The 19,651-nt window shown below is 45.2% G+C and overlaps 1 protein-coding gene and 1 pseudogene across 23 annotated transcripts in view; one reads left to right on the plus strand and one right to left on the minus strand.

The window, feature by feature from the left end:
• The window catches only part of HUS1 (HUS1 checkpoint clamp component), a 34,348-nt gene extending 23,548 nt beyond the window's left edge, over positions 1 to 10,800 (plus strand). For 3 of the 23 annotated variants that reach the window (XM_057549878.1, XM_007178356.2, XM_007178355.2), the window contains exon 8: positions 239 to 625. In XM_057549878.1, coding sequence (XP_057405861.1) covers positions 239 to 321 — 83 coding nt within the window. In that variant the 3' untranslated portion in view covers positions 322 to 625. Of the gene's footprint in view, positions 1 to 238; positions 626 to 3,214; positions 4,319 to 4,944 lie in introns of those variants that run through there. The other 20 variants (XR_009008820.1, XR_009008824.1, XR_009008825.1 and 17 more) reach the window with 20 other exon arrangements.
• LOC103001740 (katanin p60 ATPase-containing subunit A-like 1) lies at positions 7,187 to 8,653 on the minus strand (annotated as a pseudogene).
• Positions 10,801 to 19,651: the final 8,851 nt, after the last annotated feature.

Consider the following 19,651-nt stretch of genomic DNA (forward strand, 5'->3'; position numbering starts at 1 on the left):
TCTGGGAAGTCTGCCGTGTGGGTTTTTCCTTGGATACCTTGGCCTGTTCCTTGGCAGCAGGTGAGCCGGCCTGGGCCAGGCCCCTGGTTTGGCATCGGCTGGGACAGTGGAGACCAGTCACCTTGGGAGGGCCTGGGTGCTCCAGGAGAGGCTCGGGGGAGAAGCTGCTGCAGTGTCCAGGGGTGAAAGTGTGTGTGCGGAATGGGTCTCTACGGTAATGGATTTCCTCTCTGCCTAGATATTGTGAAGAACAAGATTGTTCATTTTGACCTGCTCCATGAAGACGTCTCCCTGCAGTATTTCATCCCAGCGTTGTCGTAACCCCACCTACGGTATCGGGGAGCTCAGGGACCTTGTTCTGGACCCGAAGAGGCCGTAGGGTGATGTGTTCTAAGTCATTTGTCTCTGTCCCCATAGCAGTGGAATCCTATGTATTTTTACTTTTTTTTTCCCTTCTATAATATTTTAACTAGAAATTGAATTAATGAATTAATGAAACACAGTTGGATAAACATTTCTTCATATTATTTCTTTATTCTGTCTGCTTTGTTTTGCCTTTAAGATGTTGAAAAGTTAAAATTTATTTATTCAGACTTTAAACTTTCTTATTAAAGTTTTAAAAATCCTCCTGTGTTTGGAATTGGTGTAGTAATCAAAACTGGCAAAGATAATGTTTGCTGAGCCTGGCACTTTTCCCCAAGGCACTGTCTCCAGCTCAGCATATCGTTGTGGGAACAGACCTGGGGCACTTAAGTTTCCGTGTGCTTGGAGCTCAAGAAGGTGAGGATGGCCCTCCTGCCACCTCTGTCCCACAGAGCGGACCCCGCAGAGCATCTTGGGGTCCGGCTGCAGTGCGTGCAGCCTTGTCATGACGCCCACGGAGACTCGAGTTGGCCCCTTGTGGTGCCGTGAGGTGGTCCAGCTGCCCCAGCTCCCAGTGTCTCTCTGAGGCCGGTGTGCTCCCAGTTGTCATCTCACAGTTCTTTCTTCCACAACGCATTGGGTCTGCCATTCTGGAAAGGGGAGAAGCAAATGAGACTTCGGTCAGGGTCAGTAGTCAGTGAGGACCCACATTTGTGTTTGGACGTCACAGCTGGTGCGGGTCCTGGCAGGCCTGCATTCTCCTCCTCCCAAAGGCATCCTGCATCATAATTCCTGTCATGATTGAGTTGCACTTGTCCTGTGTGGGTGGACATCATAAACGCTATCTCAGCATCACCCTGCAGAGCTGAGAAATGAGGCAGTTGCTTAGGATAAGAGGAAGAAATGGAACATCAGCAAAATTGAAAAATTAATTTATGTCTTTTTCCTATTGTTTGGTAAAAACCAATGTATTTGAATGACTCTTCCAGTGCTTACTAAATAATGTTAGTTCGAATGGGATGTAATATTTTGTTAAGTTAACACTTTAAAATCAGAATCAGGATATTATTTGAATTTTGAAGCCTCTCTCCTGTCTGTGGCTTATAGCAAGTTAATTCCAGCTGCAGTGATAAAACTTAAAACTCATTACGTACAATGAAGCAACACCTGAAAATAGTTTTATAAAACTTAGATTTCTGTTAAACTGTGGAAGCGACTCACCAATCTGGAAAACTAGCTATTTCTGATTGTTTAAATGATGATTTATAACGTATAATGAAGATAATCTAGGGCTTTTTAGTGTAAGTTAATAGTAACGGAGCACATCTCCTCATCTGCATTACACAACATGCCTTCAAGTTTTGCCTCTCAAGAGTTTAACATGCATCCTTTGGCCTCTCACTGTCCGGGGTCAGATATCACGGTCGTCCTGAGGAGGACGCATGGGCAGGGCCTGTCCCATCAGAGCAGTACGGACTCTGAGGAGGCTGAGCGACCTGCCCTATGCCACACAGCTGGCGGCAGGGCTGGGATTCGAATACAGGAATTCTGATTTCCCTTTCCCTCACTTCTGCTACGTGACCAGAGTAAAGAATAATACATTTCAGAGTTAACAGTCACCAACCATTTTGGGAATCTGGAAAGAACGTCCTAGTTTTTTTTGTTTTTTTTAACGTCTTTATTGGAGTATAATTGCTTTACATTGTTGTGTTAGTTTCTGCTTTATAACAAAGTAAATCAGCTGTACATATACATATATCCCCATATCCCCACCCTCTTGTGTCTCCCTCCCACCCTCCCCATCCCAGCCCTCTAGGTGGTCACAAAGCCCAGAGCTGATCTCCCTGTGCTATGTGGCTGCTTCCCACTAGCTATCTATTTTACACTTGGTAGTGTATATATGTCCATGCCACTCTCTCACTTCGTCCCAGCTTACCCTTCCCCCTCCCCATGTCCTCAAGTCCATTCTCTACGTCTGCATCTTTATTCCTGTCGTGCCCTTAGGTTCTTCAGAACCCTTTTGTTTTTTTGAATTCCATATATATGTGTTAGCATATGGTATTTGTTTTTCTCTTTCTGACTTACTTCACTCTGTATGACAGACTCTGGGTCCATCCATCTCACTACAAATAACTCAATTTCGTTTCTTTTTATGGCTGAGTAATATTCCATTGTATATATGTGCCACACCTTCTTTATCCATTCATCCAATGATGGACACTTAGGTTGCTTCCATGTCCTGGCTATTGTAAATAGAGCGACAGTGAACATTGTGGTACATGACTCTTTTTGAATTATGGTTTTCTCAGGGTATATGCCCAGTAGTGGGATTGCTGGGTCATATGGTAGTTCTATTTTTAGTTTATCGAGGAACCTCCATACTGTTCTCCATAGTGGCTGTATCAATTTACATTCCCACCAACAGTGCAAGAGGGTTCCCTTTTCTCCACACCCTCTCCAGCATTTATTGTTTGTAGATTTTTTGATGATGGCCATTCTGACAGGTGTGAGGTGATACCTCATTGTAGTTTTGATTTGCATTTCTCTAATGATTAGTGATGTTGAGCATCCTTTATGTGTTTGTTGGCAATCTGTATATCTTCTTTGGAGAAATGTCTGTTTAGGTCATCTGCCCATTTTTGGATTGTGTTGTTTGTTTTTTTGATACTGAGCTGCATGAGCCGCTTGTATATTTTGGAGAATCCTTTGTCCGTTGCTTCATTTGCAAATATTTTCTTCCATTCTGAGGGTTGTCTTTTTGTCTTGTTTATGGTTTCCTTTGCTGTGCAAAAGCTTTTAAGTCTCATTAGGTCCCAGTTGTTTATTTTTGTTTTTATTTCCATTTCTCTAGGAGGTGGGTCAAAAAGGATCTTGCTGTGATTTATGTCATAGAATGAAGAACGTCTTAGTTTTAAGATAAAGTAAGTTTGCATGCAATTTTTAAAATGTCACAAAACCAGATATAATTTCCCTCAGCTCTGCATAGTGTTCATTTAAGGAGACCTGATTTGGACGGTTTTATGGATGGCTCAAGGTTTTCTCTGCGTGGATGTGGCCAAAGGGGGCCTTCCTTGGAGTGGCGAAGCCGGGTCTCCTTCTGACTGTCAGCAAGACTTGCGGCTCAGTGTCTGCCTCGGCCGCTGCTCCCACAGAGCTGCTGAGCGAGGGTGGCCCTTCCTCCCATGGGGGAGCTAGCAGACGTGGTGACCTGGGGCGACAACGGTGCTGCTGTACTGAACAGGTATCCCAGGGCAGAATTTCACTAGGTCAGGAAATAGCAGTTTAGTTCGTTTAGAGGAAAGAATATAATTTGAGAAATTAACTTATTTCAAGACTGACATCTCCAGATGTTGAGGTCTCTCTTTAAACTGCTCTCTGGGTTTTAGAGACATGCTTTGGCTGGCTGTGATTGTGGAAGGAGCTGCCGTGTGGAGGGCTGTCCTGGGTGGTCCTGCTCAGGCCCATGTTGCTTTGGGAACCTGTCTGGGCTAAGTTTGGGGGCCATCCTGTACTGGGTCCGGGATGTCTAAGAATCCAAGCGCCTCGTCCTCCTCCCTACGGGGACCACCTGCCCACCGTGATCCCCAGGGCCTGGTGGAGGCGGCCTGGAGCGTGGCCTCAGCATCAGTCCTGGGCTGGAATTCTGGCTCTGCCCCAGGAGCGGGAGGTGCTTGATGGCTTCGTGTCCTTGGCGGATGCTGTCGGATGAGCAGAGCATCGTTTTGAAGAGATGCGGTTGTGTCCCTTTACGTGGATTCTAGTGGGGGTTCAAAAGGAAGCTTGGGCATTTCTGTGTTTTTACAGCTCCTTCTCAGTGCAGGGGGCAAGAACCACCTGTTGTGAGGTGATCAGGGAGATACGTCGTCCCCTCAGACACCGCTGTGGGAGTGTGACTTGATAGCACGTTTTTTGGAGTCCAGTTTGGCATTTACTATATATGGAAAGCCTTAAAATGGTATGTACCCTTTGACTAAATACTCATTAAATACTCCTTATAGGAATTTACATACATATTCACATATTCAAAGGTGTTTTATACTCTTATACTGAAAAAAACATGAAATAGGGGATTGGTTAAACAGTCTATATTTCATACTCTGAAAGTAATGTTACAGGGACTTCCCTGGTGGTCCAGTGGTTAAGACTCTGCACGTCCAATGCTGGGGACGTGGGCTTGGTCCCTGGTGGGAACTAAGATCCCATATGCCACGCAGTGTGACCAAAAAGATAAAAGTAATGTTACAGAAGAAAATATACCGATATGGCAAAATGTTTATGACTTAAAGTTACAAAAGCAGACCAGGCATTAGCGTGTACCATCTGATCCCAGTTTGAAGAATAATAATGTACATGTGTATGTATGGGAAAAAGATTGGGAAGATAGGCACCAGTAGTTAAACTTGGTTATTTCTGGATGTTTTATTTCAATTTTTGTAAATTAAGTATTTTCTCAAACCTTTATAATCTGCTTTGTGACAAAAACATTTTTAAGGGACTGAGTAATAGTATTTATGATTTGAATGCAGTGCATAACCACCTGGCAGTTACAGTTTCCTGAATGTTGGACTGTAATTTTCACAGCACATCCTTATTCACAAGGAGAAAACTAAACTTTGGTTTGTCATGTTGAAATTACCACGGGTTTGAAATACTGAGTCTGGATCAATACGGTAAGATCGCATCACAGAATAACTTCTTTTGGTGGGCCCATCACGCATGAGGCTGAGTCCGTGTATGTAACAAAGTCTTTGTAAGACAATTCAAGTTCCAGGCCAGGGGATGTGGGGAGGCAGTCTCCTGATGACATGAAAGAAGACCCCAGGGATAGCAGGGGAATAGGAGCCGCCCTGCTGATAGCCGGGCCTCTCCGTTGTCGCTGTCCCCGGAGTGAGCCGTGTTCTGACCATGCTCAGCACGGAGGGAGCCCTGTGTCCCCAGCCCGGGCCTGGGGGAGACGCCGGCCCTTCCCAGCATCCGCGTCCTGGTCTTTTTAGAGAACAGCCTCTGGAGCAGTGACTGACGCGCTCCCCCCGGTGGCGTTTAGAGAAAGTGCAGCTCTCGGCACTTTTCCAACCTGGGGACCTGGTCAGAACACGAGAAACGGGACCGTACCTGTCGGTCTGCTGCTACCCAGCTCTGTGAGGACAGCCCTGTGTTTAAACGGCTTCAACATTTAGGCGCTTGGAAAGCACCTAGGAGCCTTCCTTAGGGAGGGAAACCTTCCTTAGGGCGAGGAACCGCAGGTCGGGCTTTCTGGGTGGAAGAGAAGACGAGGAGCGGGCAGTGACGTCCCGACTGGGCCTGGGGCTCCCCCAGGAGCCGTGCTCTCTTCGGTTCCTTCCTCCCTGCTTGAGTAAACCCGGCAGAGGGGCGGGGGGAGGCGGGGCGCGGGGCCTCCCTCCCCCTCCCCCCGGGGAGCCGAGCCCCTTCTGTGCAGGCTTCCGCAGCAGCCCTGGCTCGGGGCTTCACCGTTTCCGGGGCAGGCGGTCCTCCCAAATCAAGAACGTCGTGCTCAGCGTGACGTGGGGCGTTCCCGGTGCCGCAGGCCAGCCTCCTTTCACACCGGGCGCGTCTGAAGCGACCCGGAAACTGGTGGCTCAATTTCCGCTCCGGCCACCTGCCAGGCCGTGGCCTCGTCCTGAGTCTGCGCGACAAGCGGAGTGTTTGACTTGCATCACATGGTTAGGTTGATTTAAATGCGAAGGTTTCTAGAGATGATTTTATTCATATTTTATGATATTAGTTACATCAAATAATGTATTTGGTGTGGCTTTAGATGTGGGTTTGGTTTTTCTGAGTCCTTAAGTTGTAAAGTTAAGTGTTAATTTGATATCTTTTTTGTTTTTTAATGTAGGCATTTAAAGCTATACATTTCCCTCAGCACTGCTTTTTCTGCATCCCCTAAGTAAGTTTTGGTACGTAGTGTTTTCATTGTCGTTCATTTCCAAGTATTTTCTAGTTTCTCTTTACTCCCCCCCCCCTTTTTTTTTAGAATACAAAAGCGTTTATTTAGCATACCAAAGGCAAATCCAGCAAAAAACAGTGTTGAAGCTGAGAAAAATAAAAGGTTTATGCATTGAGCATATTGAAAGAAAAGTGAAAACAAACTCAGAAGTCTTAGAATGAAGAAAAGCATCTTATGCAAACACGATGTTCTTCCCACCCTTCCAACATGAAATATTGCCAGCAAAAAATACTAAAGACCAGAGAAAGCCATCCAGCAAAATGATTCAAAAACCACAAAGCATGAGGCTATTCCCCCATAAAGCTCAATAAATGATTGAATAGCTAATAGAAGAAATGGTGAGGGAAGGGAAGGTAAAAATTATATGATAGACTGTAAGCATTGAATTCTAAAGGTTTAACTAGCAGATTCATTAGTTAATCCAAAACCATCATTCTTAACAAATAATGGATCGGACACCAACCCAGTTTTGATGTTAAAAGTCAACAGATATAGGTCCCTCGTGTTTAGAGCAAAGAATAGGAAAAAAAAACCCAAAACCAACAAATGCCAGTGAGAAACAGAGATTCTTCTAAATCTTCTGTAAACAAGTTTCTGCAGTAGCACACTGGTCGCTTTCTTCAGGCCTTGATGCTCTGGTTTGGGTGTGCAGTTGTAATGCATGGGTATGTGGATATGAGGCTCTCTATGTAAGCTTTTCTTATTAGCTTTGTGGTTATATTCTTTGTGGTTTTAAATTTTTCCCCTTTAAGAGAAAATCTCTCCAAGGAAAAGTTCCAAACCTGCTTTTTAAAAAAATTGTTGGAATTTCTTCACATTTTATAAACAAAAATACCAGAAATGAAGGCTGACAGAAATTCAAGCAGATCCAAATTCAACCATCCACTTTTCATACTTCTCCAAATTCTGCAGCAGAGACAGACTTCGCAATTTTCTTAAGAGCCAATTCAAAATCTCCTTTGGTAACAGGCATCTGAAATTCCTCTTTAGAAAGTGCAGAGATCTCTTCTGGACTTAGGCCGTTCACCATCTCGTTGCCATTAAAGAGGCGTCCCTGGAAACCTTAGTTATATCAGCACCAGAATAGCCCTCAGTCTTCTCTGCTGTATCTTCCAGTTAAATATCAGGATCCAATCAACCTCACGAAGATTGATTTTCAGAAGCTCAGTTCTTCCTTTTGCTGTTGGGAGAGGTATATATATCCTTTTTCCTAATCTCCTTCACAAAGCTTCATCAGTGTCCCATGGGAACATAGTAGCAGCCAATACCATAACCATTTTGGGAGGACTGCCATTCTCTAAAGCTCCTGCAACTCCGTCCATCTGAATGAGTAGCTCAGATGTGACTGCAAGTTGCCTCGTGTTCATCAGAGGTTCCTCTTCGACTGCAGATAGAATCTGTCTCATCAGTGAAGATCGTGGTGGGGACATACAATCTAGCCATTTCAAACCATTTCAAACAACAGACAGATTAGCTTCTCAGGCCCCTCTATGGATTCAGTGTGGAGGAGGGTGCTGTTGAAGGGTGTTGTGTCAACATTCAGTGGTGCAGCTTCAGCCAGCGTGGTCTTGCCAGTGCCTGGGGGCCCAGGCATCAGCACACCCTTCCATGGCCTTCTGGTCCTTTGAAAAAGTCAGGCATCCACACAGGAAGAACAGCAGCTTCCCTTAGCAACCTCTTCACTTCTTCCAGGTCTGCTGTGTCGTCCCACAGAGTTCCTGCTAGGATTCCTGGAGACGATGTCTCGCCGAGGACTTCCACCAGATCCTTATCATATGCAGCACCATCGAATTTTGGAATTTCACCATCACTTGCACCGCCTTGCATATTTTTCCTTCCCTTGTCATCTCTCCCTCTTGTCTACAATCCTTGCCCCTTCTTGTAGAGGGTTTTTCACTCTTTGATATAGGATGTGCTCAGCCTACAGCTCCCTGGGCTCCTCCTCCCGGCATTTCTTTGCTCAGAGTTCTTCTCGATTGGGACGCCTTATCTGAGGTGGATTTCTGTGTTCTGCATGTACAGGGGGCGGCCAAGCAGCAGGATCTCTAAATGGCTCCTCTTGACAGGACACAGGGAAATCTGGGGCCTGTCGATTTTAAAACTTTCCAAAGTGCTGACAATGCTTTTAACTTGTTCATATTCTTCCAATAATTCCTGTTGAACCTGCTGCCATTGGCCTTTGACAGCTGGGTCTCCGATTGACTGACAATGTCTCTGAATTTGCTGTTATCACCCCTAGTAATATACCACTGATGAGTCATAATTTACAAGAAGTGCATAGTCTCTTCCTTTCTTTGCATTGTCACAAATCTCACCTAAATTCATCTTTCAGAGACCTAGGTGCCGCAGGTCAGCCGACCACTTTGCTGTGGTCCAGGTGGGGTGGGAGTCTAGTTTCTCTTGATTTTTCCTCTGACCTGGTTGTTGTAGTGTGTTGGATAATTTCTGTATATTTGTGAATTTTCCATTTTTCCTTCTGCTAATGAATTCTAACTTCATCTGTTGCATTCAGAGAAGATACTTTATATGATACTTATATTTTAAAATCCATTGAGACTTAATTCATGGCCTAAGATGTGGACTGTCTTGGGGAATGTCCCATGTCCTCTTGAAAAGTGTGAGTTCTGTTGCTGAGTAGAGTGTTCCCCTGTATAGTTGGTCTAGTTGATTTATTATATTAAGTCCTCTATTCCCTCACCTATATTCTGTCTGGTTTTCTATCCATTATTGAGAGTTGGGTGTAGAAATCTCCAACCATTATTGTAGAACTCTCTCTCCTTCAGGTCTGTCATTCTTTGCTTTGTGTATTTTGAGTGTTTGTGATTAGGTACATAAATGTTTATAATTGTTATATGTTCCTGCTGTATGAACCATTTATTAATATAATGCTTTTATTTTTCTCTTTTAAACCTTTTTGATTTAAAATCATTTTGTCTGATATCAGTACCGTTACTCCTGCTCTCTTTTGCTTTTGATTTGCATTGATTGTCTTTTTCCATTGTTTAATTTTCAGCCAATTTTGTGTCTTTTGATCTGAAGTGAGTCTCTTGTAGACAGCATATAGTTAAATCATGTTTTTAAATCTATTAGTTAAAGTTCATTTACAGTAATCACTGATATGGAGGGATTTCTGTCATTTTGCTGTTTGTTTTCTATATGCCTTTTAGCTTTTTTGTCTCACATTTCCTGAATTACTATCTTCTTTTGTGTTTAGTTGCTTTTTCCTTTTACTTTTCTTTCTTTCTTTTTTTATTTTTGTGGTTACCACTATGAGGATACATTTAACATCCAGATTAACCATTTTCATTGCTGCATAGTATTCACATAGGTAAACACTATACTCGTGATTGTCATCATTCAGATATTTTTAGTTAATGAAATTTACTTTTCTCTCTCTTTCTTTTTTCTTTTGTCCTACCCAGTTGCGTGGAGGTTTCCTTGCCCTTTCTGAAGCCTGAGGCCTTCTGCCAGGTCTCAGTAGATGTTCTGTGAGAGTCGTTCCACGTGTGGATGTAGTTTTGATGTATTTATGGGAGGTGGTGAGCTCCACGTCCTACTCCTCGGCCACCTTGATCATTCTCCAGTAAAATTTTTTTTTGGCTGTGCTGGGTCTTCGTTGCAGCACATGGGGGCTTCTCTCTTGTTGTGGCGCGCAGGCTCTAGAGCGTGCAGGCTCAGTAGTTGCAGCATGCTGGCTTCTCTAGTTGTGGTGCTCGGGCTTAGTTGCCCCATGGCCTCTGGGATCTTAGCTCCCCGACCAAGGATCGAACCAGAGTCCCCTGCATTGGAAGGTGGATTCTCGACCACTGGACCACAAGGGAAGTCCCATAAAATTTACTTTTTTAGAGCAGTTTTAGATTTACTTAGAAATTGAATGGAAAGCACAGAGGGTTCCCATGTATTCCCTTCCCCACTCCAGCTTCTGTGCTATTGATATCTTGTATTAGTGTGGTACATTTGTTACAGTCAGTAAACTAATACAGAAACATCATTATTTAAAATCTGCAGTTTACATATTAGGGTTCACTCTTTGTGTTGTACATTATATGGGTTTTGACAAATGTATGGTGGCATGATATGTGTCTGCCACTACAGCGTCAGGCAGAGTAGTCTCACTGTCTGCAAATACCTTTCCTGTGCACCACCTGCTCATCCCTTCCTTCCCCTGGACCTCTGGTCACCACTGATCTTTTTACTGTCTCCATAGCTTTCCCTTTTCCACAATGTCATATAGTTAGGATCTTATGCAGCCATTTCAGATGGGCTTTTCTGACTTACTAATACGCATTTAAGGTTCCTCCGTGTTTTTTCATGACTTGACAGCTCATTTACTTTTATCAGTAAATAATATTATAAATAATAATATTTGTCTCTGGTTCACTTATCATCAGGGAGCAAAAAATTACTAATGCATCACTCCAGCAATATCCTTACCAGTAATATTCAAACCGAAAATAAAATTGCTTCACGTGCTCTGTCACACAGTGTGTCAGCAATTCCTCTCCCTTTTTACCGAGAAAAAGGTGTGAAAAGACCTGCCAGAGCTGCCAGCATACAAGGGGATGAGGTAGCCAAGAGGAACTCCTGTGCCGTGTGTCTGGAGTAGCCAAGCAACATACGAACGTTCCTTTTTAACCCAAAAAGACTAACCAAAACTAAAAAGGAACGTGTTAAAAAGGGAAAGCTAATTTTGATAAGTGCCCACATTTCTCAGGATCTGCAGCTGTGAGATACCTGGAACGCACAGGGAACCAGGTGTTTGCTGGTGGTTGCTAACAGCCTCCTTACTGCATCAAGAGAGCATGTCTTGCCATGACCGTCTCGGGGGCAGGGTTGGGACAAAGGGAACATGCGGCCTGTTTCGCTCTTCCTCAGCTGCGCGCAGTGGCCTCAGTGGCATCTTGCGAGAGGAGTGCCTCTCAGGGCTGCAAGGCACACACAGAACGGTGGAGGAGGGCTCGTCTACATCGTTCATTGCATGGAATTGTTACGGCAAACAGCTAGGTTTTCTTGAACACTTTGTATGTAGTTTGCATGCGCTTATGTTCTGGATCCCTGAGCGTGTGCTTTTCATATGTTGGTAAGTGGAAACATCTCAAAAATGGCTCAGCTCCTTCATCAGCATGCAAGGAGCAGAACAAGAGCTGACGGAGGGAAGGGGGGATGGTTGAGAGGGGAGGCTTCACATTTTCACGACTGGAATGTCACCAGCACAGTGGGAGGGAACCATAATCCCTTTCCTACAACTGTCCCTACAAAGAGCAGCGAGAGGCAGGTAAAGGGAGGGGAAGGTGGGGTAGGTTATAAATTAATCTGATAAGTCCCAGGAGTAAATAGTCAACCAGTTTCAAGGAGGTGAGGTGACTTCACACTGTCCCCACTCTTTTCTGAATAATTGTACAGCCCTGTATGAGCGGGAGCCGCTGTCACTGCGAACCAGGGCAGCTGTGGGAGGGCAGTGTGCAGCCAGCTTCCTGGCGGCTCCTTGCCAAGGCCAGCGTCACGAGCCCTTCCCCCACGGAGCACTCAGCCCTGTCCTCCCAGGTGGCTGGCGGGAGACCTAGGTGAGTTTCTGGATGACAGCTGCTTCTCATCCCAGACAGTCCTGTTTAACAGGAACTTACCATGAAAGTCTTCAAGACTTAAACATATAAGTTTCTTTTTCTTTTTTTTTTTTTTTTTTTTTTTCTTTTTTGGCCTCCCTGTGAGGCATGCGGGATCTTAGTTCCCCGGCCAGGGATCAAACCCATGCCCCCTGCAGTGGAAGAGCAGTCTTTACCACTGGACCACCAGGAAAGTCCCTTCCTGTTTTTTTTTTTTTTTTTTTTAGTTTAATTTTTATTTTATATTGGAGTATAGTTGATTTACAATGTTGTGTTAGTTTCTGCTGTACAGCATAGTAATTCAGTTATACATATACATGTATCCTTTTTCCGATTCTTTTCTCATATAAGTTATTACAGAGTATTGAGTAGAGTTCCCTGTTCTGTACACTAGGTCCTTGTTGATCATCTATTTTATATATAGTCATATGTTAAACCCCAACTCCTGATTTATCCCTCCCCACCACATTTCCCTTTTGAAACCATGAGGTTTTTTTCGAAGTCTGTGAGTCTTTCTGTTCTGTAAATAAACTCTTTTGTCTTTTTTTTTAATTCCGCATATAAGGATATCATATGATATTTGTCTTTGTCTGACTTCACTTAGTATGATAATCTCTGGGTCCATCCATGTTGCTGCAAATGGCATTATTTCATTCTTTTTTTATGGCTAAGTAATAGTCCATTGTATATGTGTACCATAAAAATATAAGTTTCTAATTGTGTAATTTTGATATAAGGAAAGCAGTAGGAGATGTTTTCAGCATCTCTCAGGTCGTAATGCCAAGATAGCCCTGTCTTCAAAAGGCCAACCCTTGGCCTCTTGTACAAAGTAGGGTAAGTCCATGACAACATGAAGGATAGGTTGTATGTAGCATTATCTTCACTCCCACAGAATCCTCTCACTGTGCATTACCCAAAATAAGTTACAGAACATAAAGAAAGAAAAACTTTCTTGAGAGAAAATTTTACAGATCAGAGGAAAAACTTCTAAAATTTTCGCATCTTATTACAGATAAGCTACACGCCCTAGTCTATCCTTATGGGTATATCATGAGCACTTTGATGATACATACTTTCAGTTCCGAAACACTCAGGTGCTTAAAAAAAAAAAAAACCCCAACAAAACAAAACAAAAACCCAGAAACAGTTTTTAATCAGATAAAAAATAATAACACACCAGTGAGCCATTTTGGGGATGAGGGGGGAGAGGGTGGTAACTGGAAGTTCCAATATTCAGCTGGGTTTTAGAAATAAAGCAGTTTATGTAATAGATTTCTGAATGGATGAAAATGACTGTAGGGCATAAGCTACACAAAGAGGACACCTAGACAAATGGGGCCAAGTAGATACAACAAAGCTAAGTCCAAAATTTTGTGTGAGTTCCCTCATCCCACCATCCCTGCTCTGTCTGAACTTTATCTCCTGTGATGCACAGAAGATGCGATAAATAATGACAAGAGGGAACTACAGATCAACACAAGAAATCTGCTCCTTAACTATCCCACACCCCACGCCCCACTTTCCACCTCTGTTCACACTATTTCCACATGTCTTTGCATGTCTGAGTCCGGAGCATCCTTCTAGATGCACTACTTCTGCGAACAACACAAGAACACAACAAGCATGATCCCATGTGGTCTGTGAAGACCCTTTTCCCTTTAGAGTTTTAAAAGCCAAGAAAAGTACAAGTCACGTAGCCTATGAGAGTGAACACTTAGGACGTACATACCTCAGGAGAGTAACCAGAGCAGTGATCACGTTGTACAGATGCCCCAAGAGCAGAGACTCCGTGGGATCAGAAATCTGCTTTTTCCTTTGATGTCCAAGAGTAGGTCAGATCCTCTCTGAATGATCAGCCTCCAGCAAAATTCCCAAGATTACCAATACAGATGAGAGATGACTCCTGTGTAGCTTGCATTTAAACTTTTCAGCTTGCTTTTCACCCTGAAAACCAGAATCCTTGGCCCAATTTTTGCAAGTGTTGAGGGACCAAAATGGATCAGATTATTTTCCAGCCTCTCCTATTTCTATCAAGTATCCCTGCCTTCTCTCAACCAATGTCCCAGCTACAAAACTAGCTTTTGACTTTAATACCCCTGCAAGTCACTGTACTACCTTAAGAGGCTGGGAGAATACAAAGAAGTGGGAAGAGAAAAGAGCAGGTGCTTTCCAGCCACGCTGTGGTGCTCGTGTCGTATCACAGACACGAGCGCTCCTACTTCTACCCCAGAATCAACTACTCCTACCACCACCATGAGCACTCCTACTTCTACCACAGAAACTACTACTCCTACCACCACCACGAGCACAACTTCTTCGACCACAGACACTACTACTCCTTCCACCACAACTAGAGATCCTACTTCAACCACAGACACTACTACACCTACCAACAGCACGAGTGCTCATACTTCTACCACAGACATTACTACTCCCACCACCACCTTGAGCGCTCCTATTTCTACCACAGACAATACTACTCCTACAACGACCAGGAGTGCTCTTACTTCTACCACAGAATTTGTTACTCCTGCCACCAACACGATTGCAACTACTTCTACAACAGAATTTACTACTCCTAACACCACCGCGAGCGCTCCTACTTCTACGGCAGAAACTACTCCTACCACCACCACGAGCGCAACTACTTCTACCACAGACACTACTACTCCTAACACCACCACGAGCGCTCCCTCTTCTACCAAAGACACTACTACTCTTGCACCACCATGAGCGCTCATACTTCTATGAAAGACATTACTACTCCTACCACCCCCACGAGCTCCACTACTTCTACCACAGACACTACTAGTCCTACCACCACCACAAGAGCACCTACTTGTACCACAGACCACACGACCCCTACCACCACCATGAGCACTCCTACTTCTACCACAGACACTACTACTCCTAACACCACCAAGAGTGCTCCTATTTCTACCACAGGAACTACTACTCCTACCACCACCATGAGCGCAACTACTTCTACCACAGACGCTACTACTCCTACCACCACCATGAGCGCTCCTAGTTCTACCACAGACACTACTACTCCTACCAACACAACGAGCGCTCCTACTTCTATCAAAGAAACTACTATGCTACTACCACCATGAGCGCTCCTACTTCTACCACAGAACATGCAACTCCTACCACCACAAAGAGTGATACTAATTCTACCACAGACACTACTACTCTTACCACCTAGACAAGTGCTCCTCCTTCTAGCACAGACACTACTACTATCAACAACACCACGAGTGCTGCTGCATCTACCAAAGAAACTACTAGTCCTACCATCACCACTAGCTCTCCTACTTATACCAAAGAAACTATTACTACCACCACCACGAGCACTATTACTTCTACCAAAGACTGTGCAACTCCTACCACCACAACGAGCGCTCCTACTTCTAACACAGAACATGCTACTCCTACCACCACCACAAGAGAAACGACTTCTAACACAGACCTTGCTACACCTTCAACCACCACGAGACCACCTACTTCTACCACAGGCCTTGCAACTCCTACCACCACCACCAGCGCTCCTACTTCTACCACATAAACTACTTCTCCCACCAGAACCACGAGCGCTCTTACTTCTACTACAGAAACTACTACCACTACCACCACCAGGAATGCTCCTACAACTACCACAGAAACTACTACTTCTACCACCACCATGAGCGCAACTACTTTCTACCACAGACACTACTACTCCTACCACCACCACGAGTGCAACTATGTCTACCACAGACACTATTACTCCTACCGCCACCACGAGCACAAGTATTTCTATCACAGACACTACTACCCTTGCCACTATCATGAGCGCTCCTACTTCTACCACAGACACTACTACTCCTACCAACACAACGAGTGCTCCTACTTCTATCAAAGAAACTACCACCCTACCACCACCATGAGCGCTCCTACTTCTACCACAGACAATATTACTCTTACCTCCACCACGAGCACAACTACTTCTACCACAGAAACTACTACTCCTACCACTACCACTAGTGCTCCTATTTCTACCACAGACAATACTACACCTACCACAACCACGAGCACTACTACTTCTACCACAGACACTTCTATTCCTAACACCACCAAGAGTGCTCGTTCTTCTACAGCAGAAACTACTACTCCTACCACCACCACGAGCGCAACTACTTCTACCACAGACACTACTACTCCTAACACCACCATGAGCACTCCTACTTCTACCACAGACACTACTATTCCTGCCACCACCACGAGTGCTCATACTTCTACAAAAGACATTACTACTCCTACCACCCCCACGAGCACCACTGCTTCTACCAGACACTACTACACCTACCACCCCAACGAGAGCTCCTACTTCTACACCAGAAACTACTTCTACCACAACAAGCATGAGCACCCCTACTTCTACCACAATACCTGCTACTCCTACCACCACCACGAGCACTCCTACTTCTACCACAGAAACTACTACCCCTACCACCACCATGAGTGCAACTACATCTACCACAGACACTACTACTCCTAAGAGCACCACGAATGCTCCTACTTCTTCCACAGACACTACTACTCCAAGCACCACCATGAGCGCTCCTACTTCTAACACAGATGTTACTACTCCTACCAGCAACACGAGAGCTCCTACTTGTACCACAGACACTACTACACCTACCACGACCACGAGCGCACCTACTTCTACCACAGAATCTGTTACTCCTACCACCACCACGATTGCAACTACTTCTACCACAGACCCTGCTACTCCTACCACCACCACGAGAGGACCTACATTTACCACAGGCCCTGCAACTCCTACCACCACCACGAGCTCTCCTAATTCTACCACAGAAACTACTACTCCTACCAGCACCAGTAGTGCTCCTACTTCTACCACAGAAACTACTACTCCTACCACCACAACGAGCGCTCCTACTTCTACCACAGACACTATTACTCCTACCACCACCACGATTGCAAATATTTCTAACACAGAATCTACTACTCCTTCCACCACTAAGAGTGCTTCTACTTCTACCACAGACACTACTACCCCTACCCTCACCACGAGCACAACTACTTCTACCACAGACACTACTACTGCTATCACCACCTCGAGACCTCCTACCTCTACCAGAGACCGTGCAACTACAACCAGCAGGACTAGCGCTTCTACTTCTACCACAGAAACTACTACTCCTACCAACACCAAGAGTGCTCCTACTTCTACCACAGAAATTACTACTCCTACCACCACCACGAGCACAACTAATTCTACCAGAGACACTACTACTCCTACCACAACCATGAGTGCTCCTACTTTTTCCACAGAAAATACTACTCCTACCACCACAATGAGAGCCCCTACTTCTACCCCAGAAACTACTGCTACCACCACCACCACAAGTGGACCTATTTCTACCACAAAACCTGCTATTCCTACCACCACCACGAGAGCACCTATTTCTACCACAGCCCCTGCTATTCCTACCACCACCACGAGCGATCCTACTGCTACCACAGACCGAGAAACTCCTACCAAAACCACGAGTGCTCCCACATTTACCACAGAACCTGCTACTCTTACCACCACCACGAGCGCTCCTATTTCTACCAAAGAATCAGCTACTCCTACTATGATCAGGAGTGCTCCTACTTCTACCAAAGAAACTACTACTCCTACCACAATCATGAGTGCTCTTACTCCTACCACAGACACTACTTCTCCTACCACCACCACGAGTGCTTCTACTTCTACCACAGACACTGCTACTCCTACCCTCACCACGAGCACAACTACTTCTACCACAGACACCGCTACTGCTCTCACCACCACGAGCCCTTCTACTTCTACCAGAGACCGTGCAACTACTACCAGCAGGACTAGCGCTCCTACTTCTACCACAGACACTACTACTCTTAACACCAGAATGGGCACTTCTACTTCTAACACAATACCTGCTACTCCTAACATCACCACGAGCACAACTACTTCTACCACAGACACTACTCTCACACCACCACCACGAGGACTCCTACTTCTACCACAGACAGTACTACTCCTTCCACCACCACGAGCACTCCTACTTCTACCAAAGAAACTACTGCTCCTACCATCACCACGAGCTCTCCTACTTCTACCAGAGAAACTACTACTACCACCACCACTAGCACTTCTACTTCTACTACAGACTGTGCAACTACTACCACCACAACAAGCACTCCTACTTCTAACAGAGAACATGCTTCTCCTACCACCACCACGAGCAAAACTATTTCTAACACATACCCTGCTACTCCAACAACCACAAGGAGAGCACCTATTTCTACCACAGCCCCTGCAACTTCTACCACCACCACGAGCGCTCCTACTTCTACCACAGAAAGTACTACTCCCACAAGCACACCGAGCAGTACTACTTCTACTACAGACACTACTACCACTACCACCGCCAGGAACGCTCCTATTTCTACCACAGAAACTACTACTTCTACCACCACCACGAGCGCAACTACTTTTACCACAGACACTATTACTCCTACCACCACAACGAGTGCAACTACTTCTACCACAGATACTACTTGTCCTGCCACTATCACGAGTGCTCCTACTCCTACCACATAAACTACTACTACTACCATCACCACGAGCGCAACTACTTCTACCAAAGACACTACTACATCTTACACCACCTTGAGCGCTACTACTTCTATCACAGATACTACTGTTTCTGCCACCACCACGAGAGCACCTACTTCTACCACAGACCCTGCTACTCGTACCACCACCACGTGTGCTTCTACTTCTACCACAGAAACTACTATTCCTATGACTAACACGAGCTCTCCTACTTCTACCACAGAAACTATTACTCGTAACACCACCACAAGCCCTCATACTTCTACCACAGACACTACTACTCCTGACACTACCACGAGCGCTCATACTTCTACCAAAGACATAAATAGTCCTACTAACACTACGAGCACCACTACTTCTATCACAGACACTACTAATCCTACCACCACCACGAGAGCACCTACTTCTACCACAGACCCTGCTACTCCTACCACCACCAGGAGCGCTCCTACTTCTACCACAGAAAGTACTACTTCGACCACCACCACAAGCCCTCCTTCTTCTACAACAGAAACCACTACTACCACCACCACCACGAGTGCTCCTACTTCTACCACAGACACCAATACTCCTACCAACACCACTAACGCTCCTATTTCTACCACAGACACTTATACACCTACCACCACCATGAGCGCACCTAATCTACCACAGAATCTGCAATCCTAACACAACCACCAGCACAACAACTTCTACCACAGACAGTACTACTCCTATCACACCACGAGCCTTCCTACGTCTACCACAGCCCGCGCAACTACTACCACCACCAATAGCGCTCCTACTTCTACCACAGACACTACTACTTCTACCACCACAACGAGCGCAACTACTTCGACCATACACACTACTACTCCTACCACCACCACGAGCGCTCCTACTTCTACCACAGACTCTACTACTCCTACCACCAGCACAAAGGCCACTTCTTCTACCGCAAGCACTACTATTCCTACCCCACCACGAGAGCACCTACTTGTACCACAGACCCTACTACTCCTACCACCACCACGAGCATTCCTACTTCTACCTCAGACACTACTACTCTTATCACCACCACGAGCGCTCCTA

Source organism: Balaenoptera acutorostrata, chromosome 7 (genome assembly GCF_949987535.1).
Source record: "Balaenoptera acutorostrata chromosome 7, mBalAcu1.1, whole genome shotgun sequence".
NCBI lineage: Eukaryota > Metazoa > Chordata > Mammalia > Artiodactyla > Balaenopteridae > Balaenoptera > Balaenoptera acutorostrata.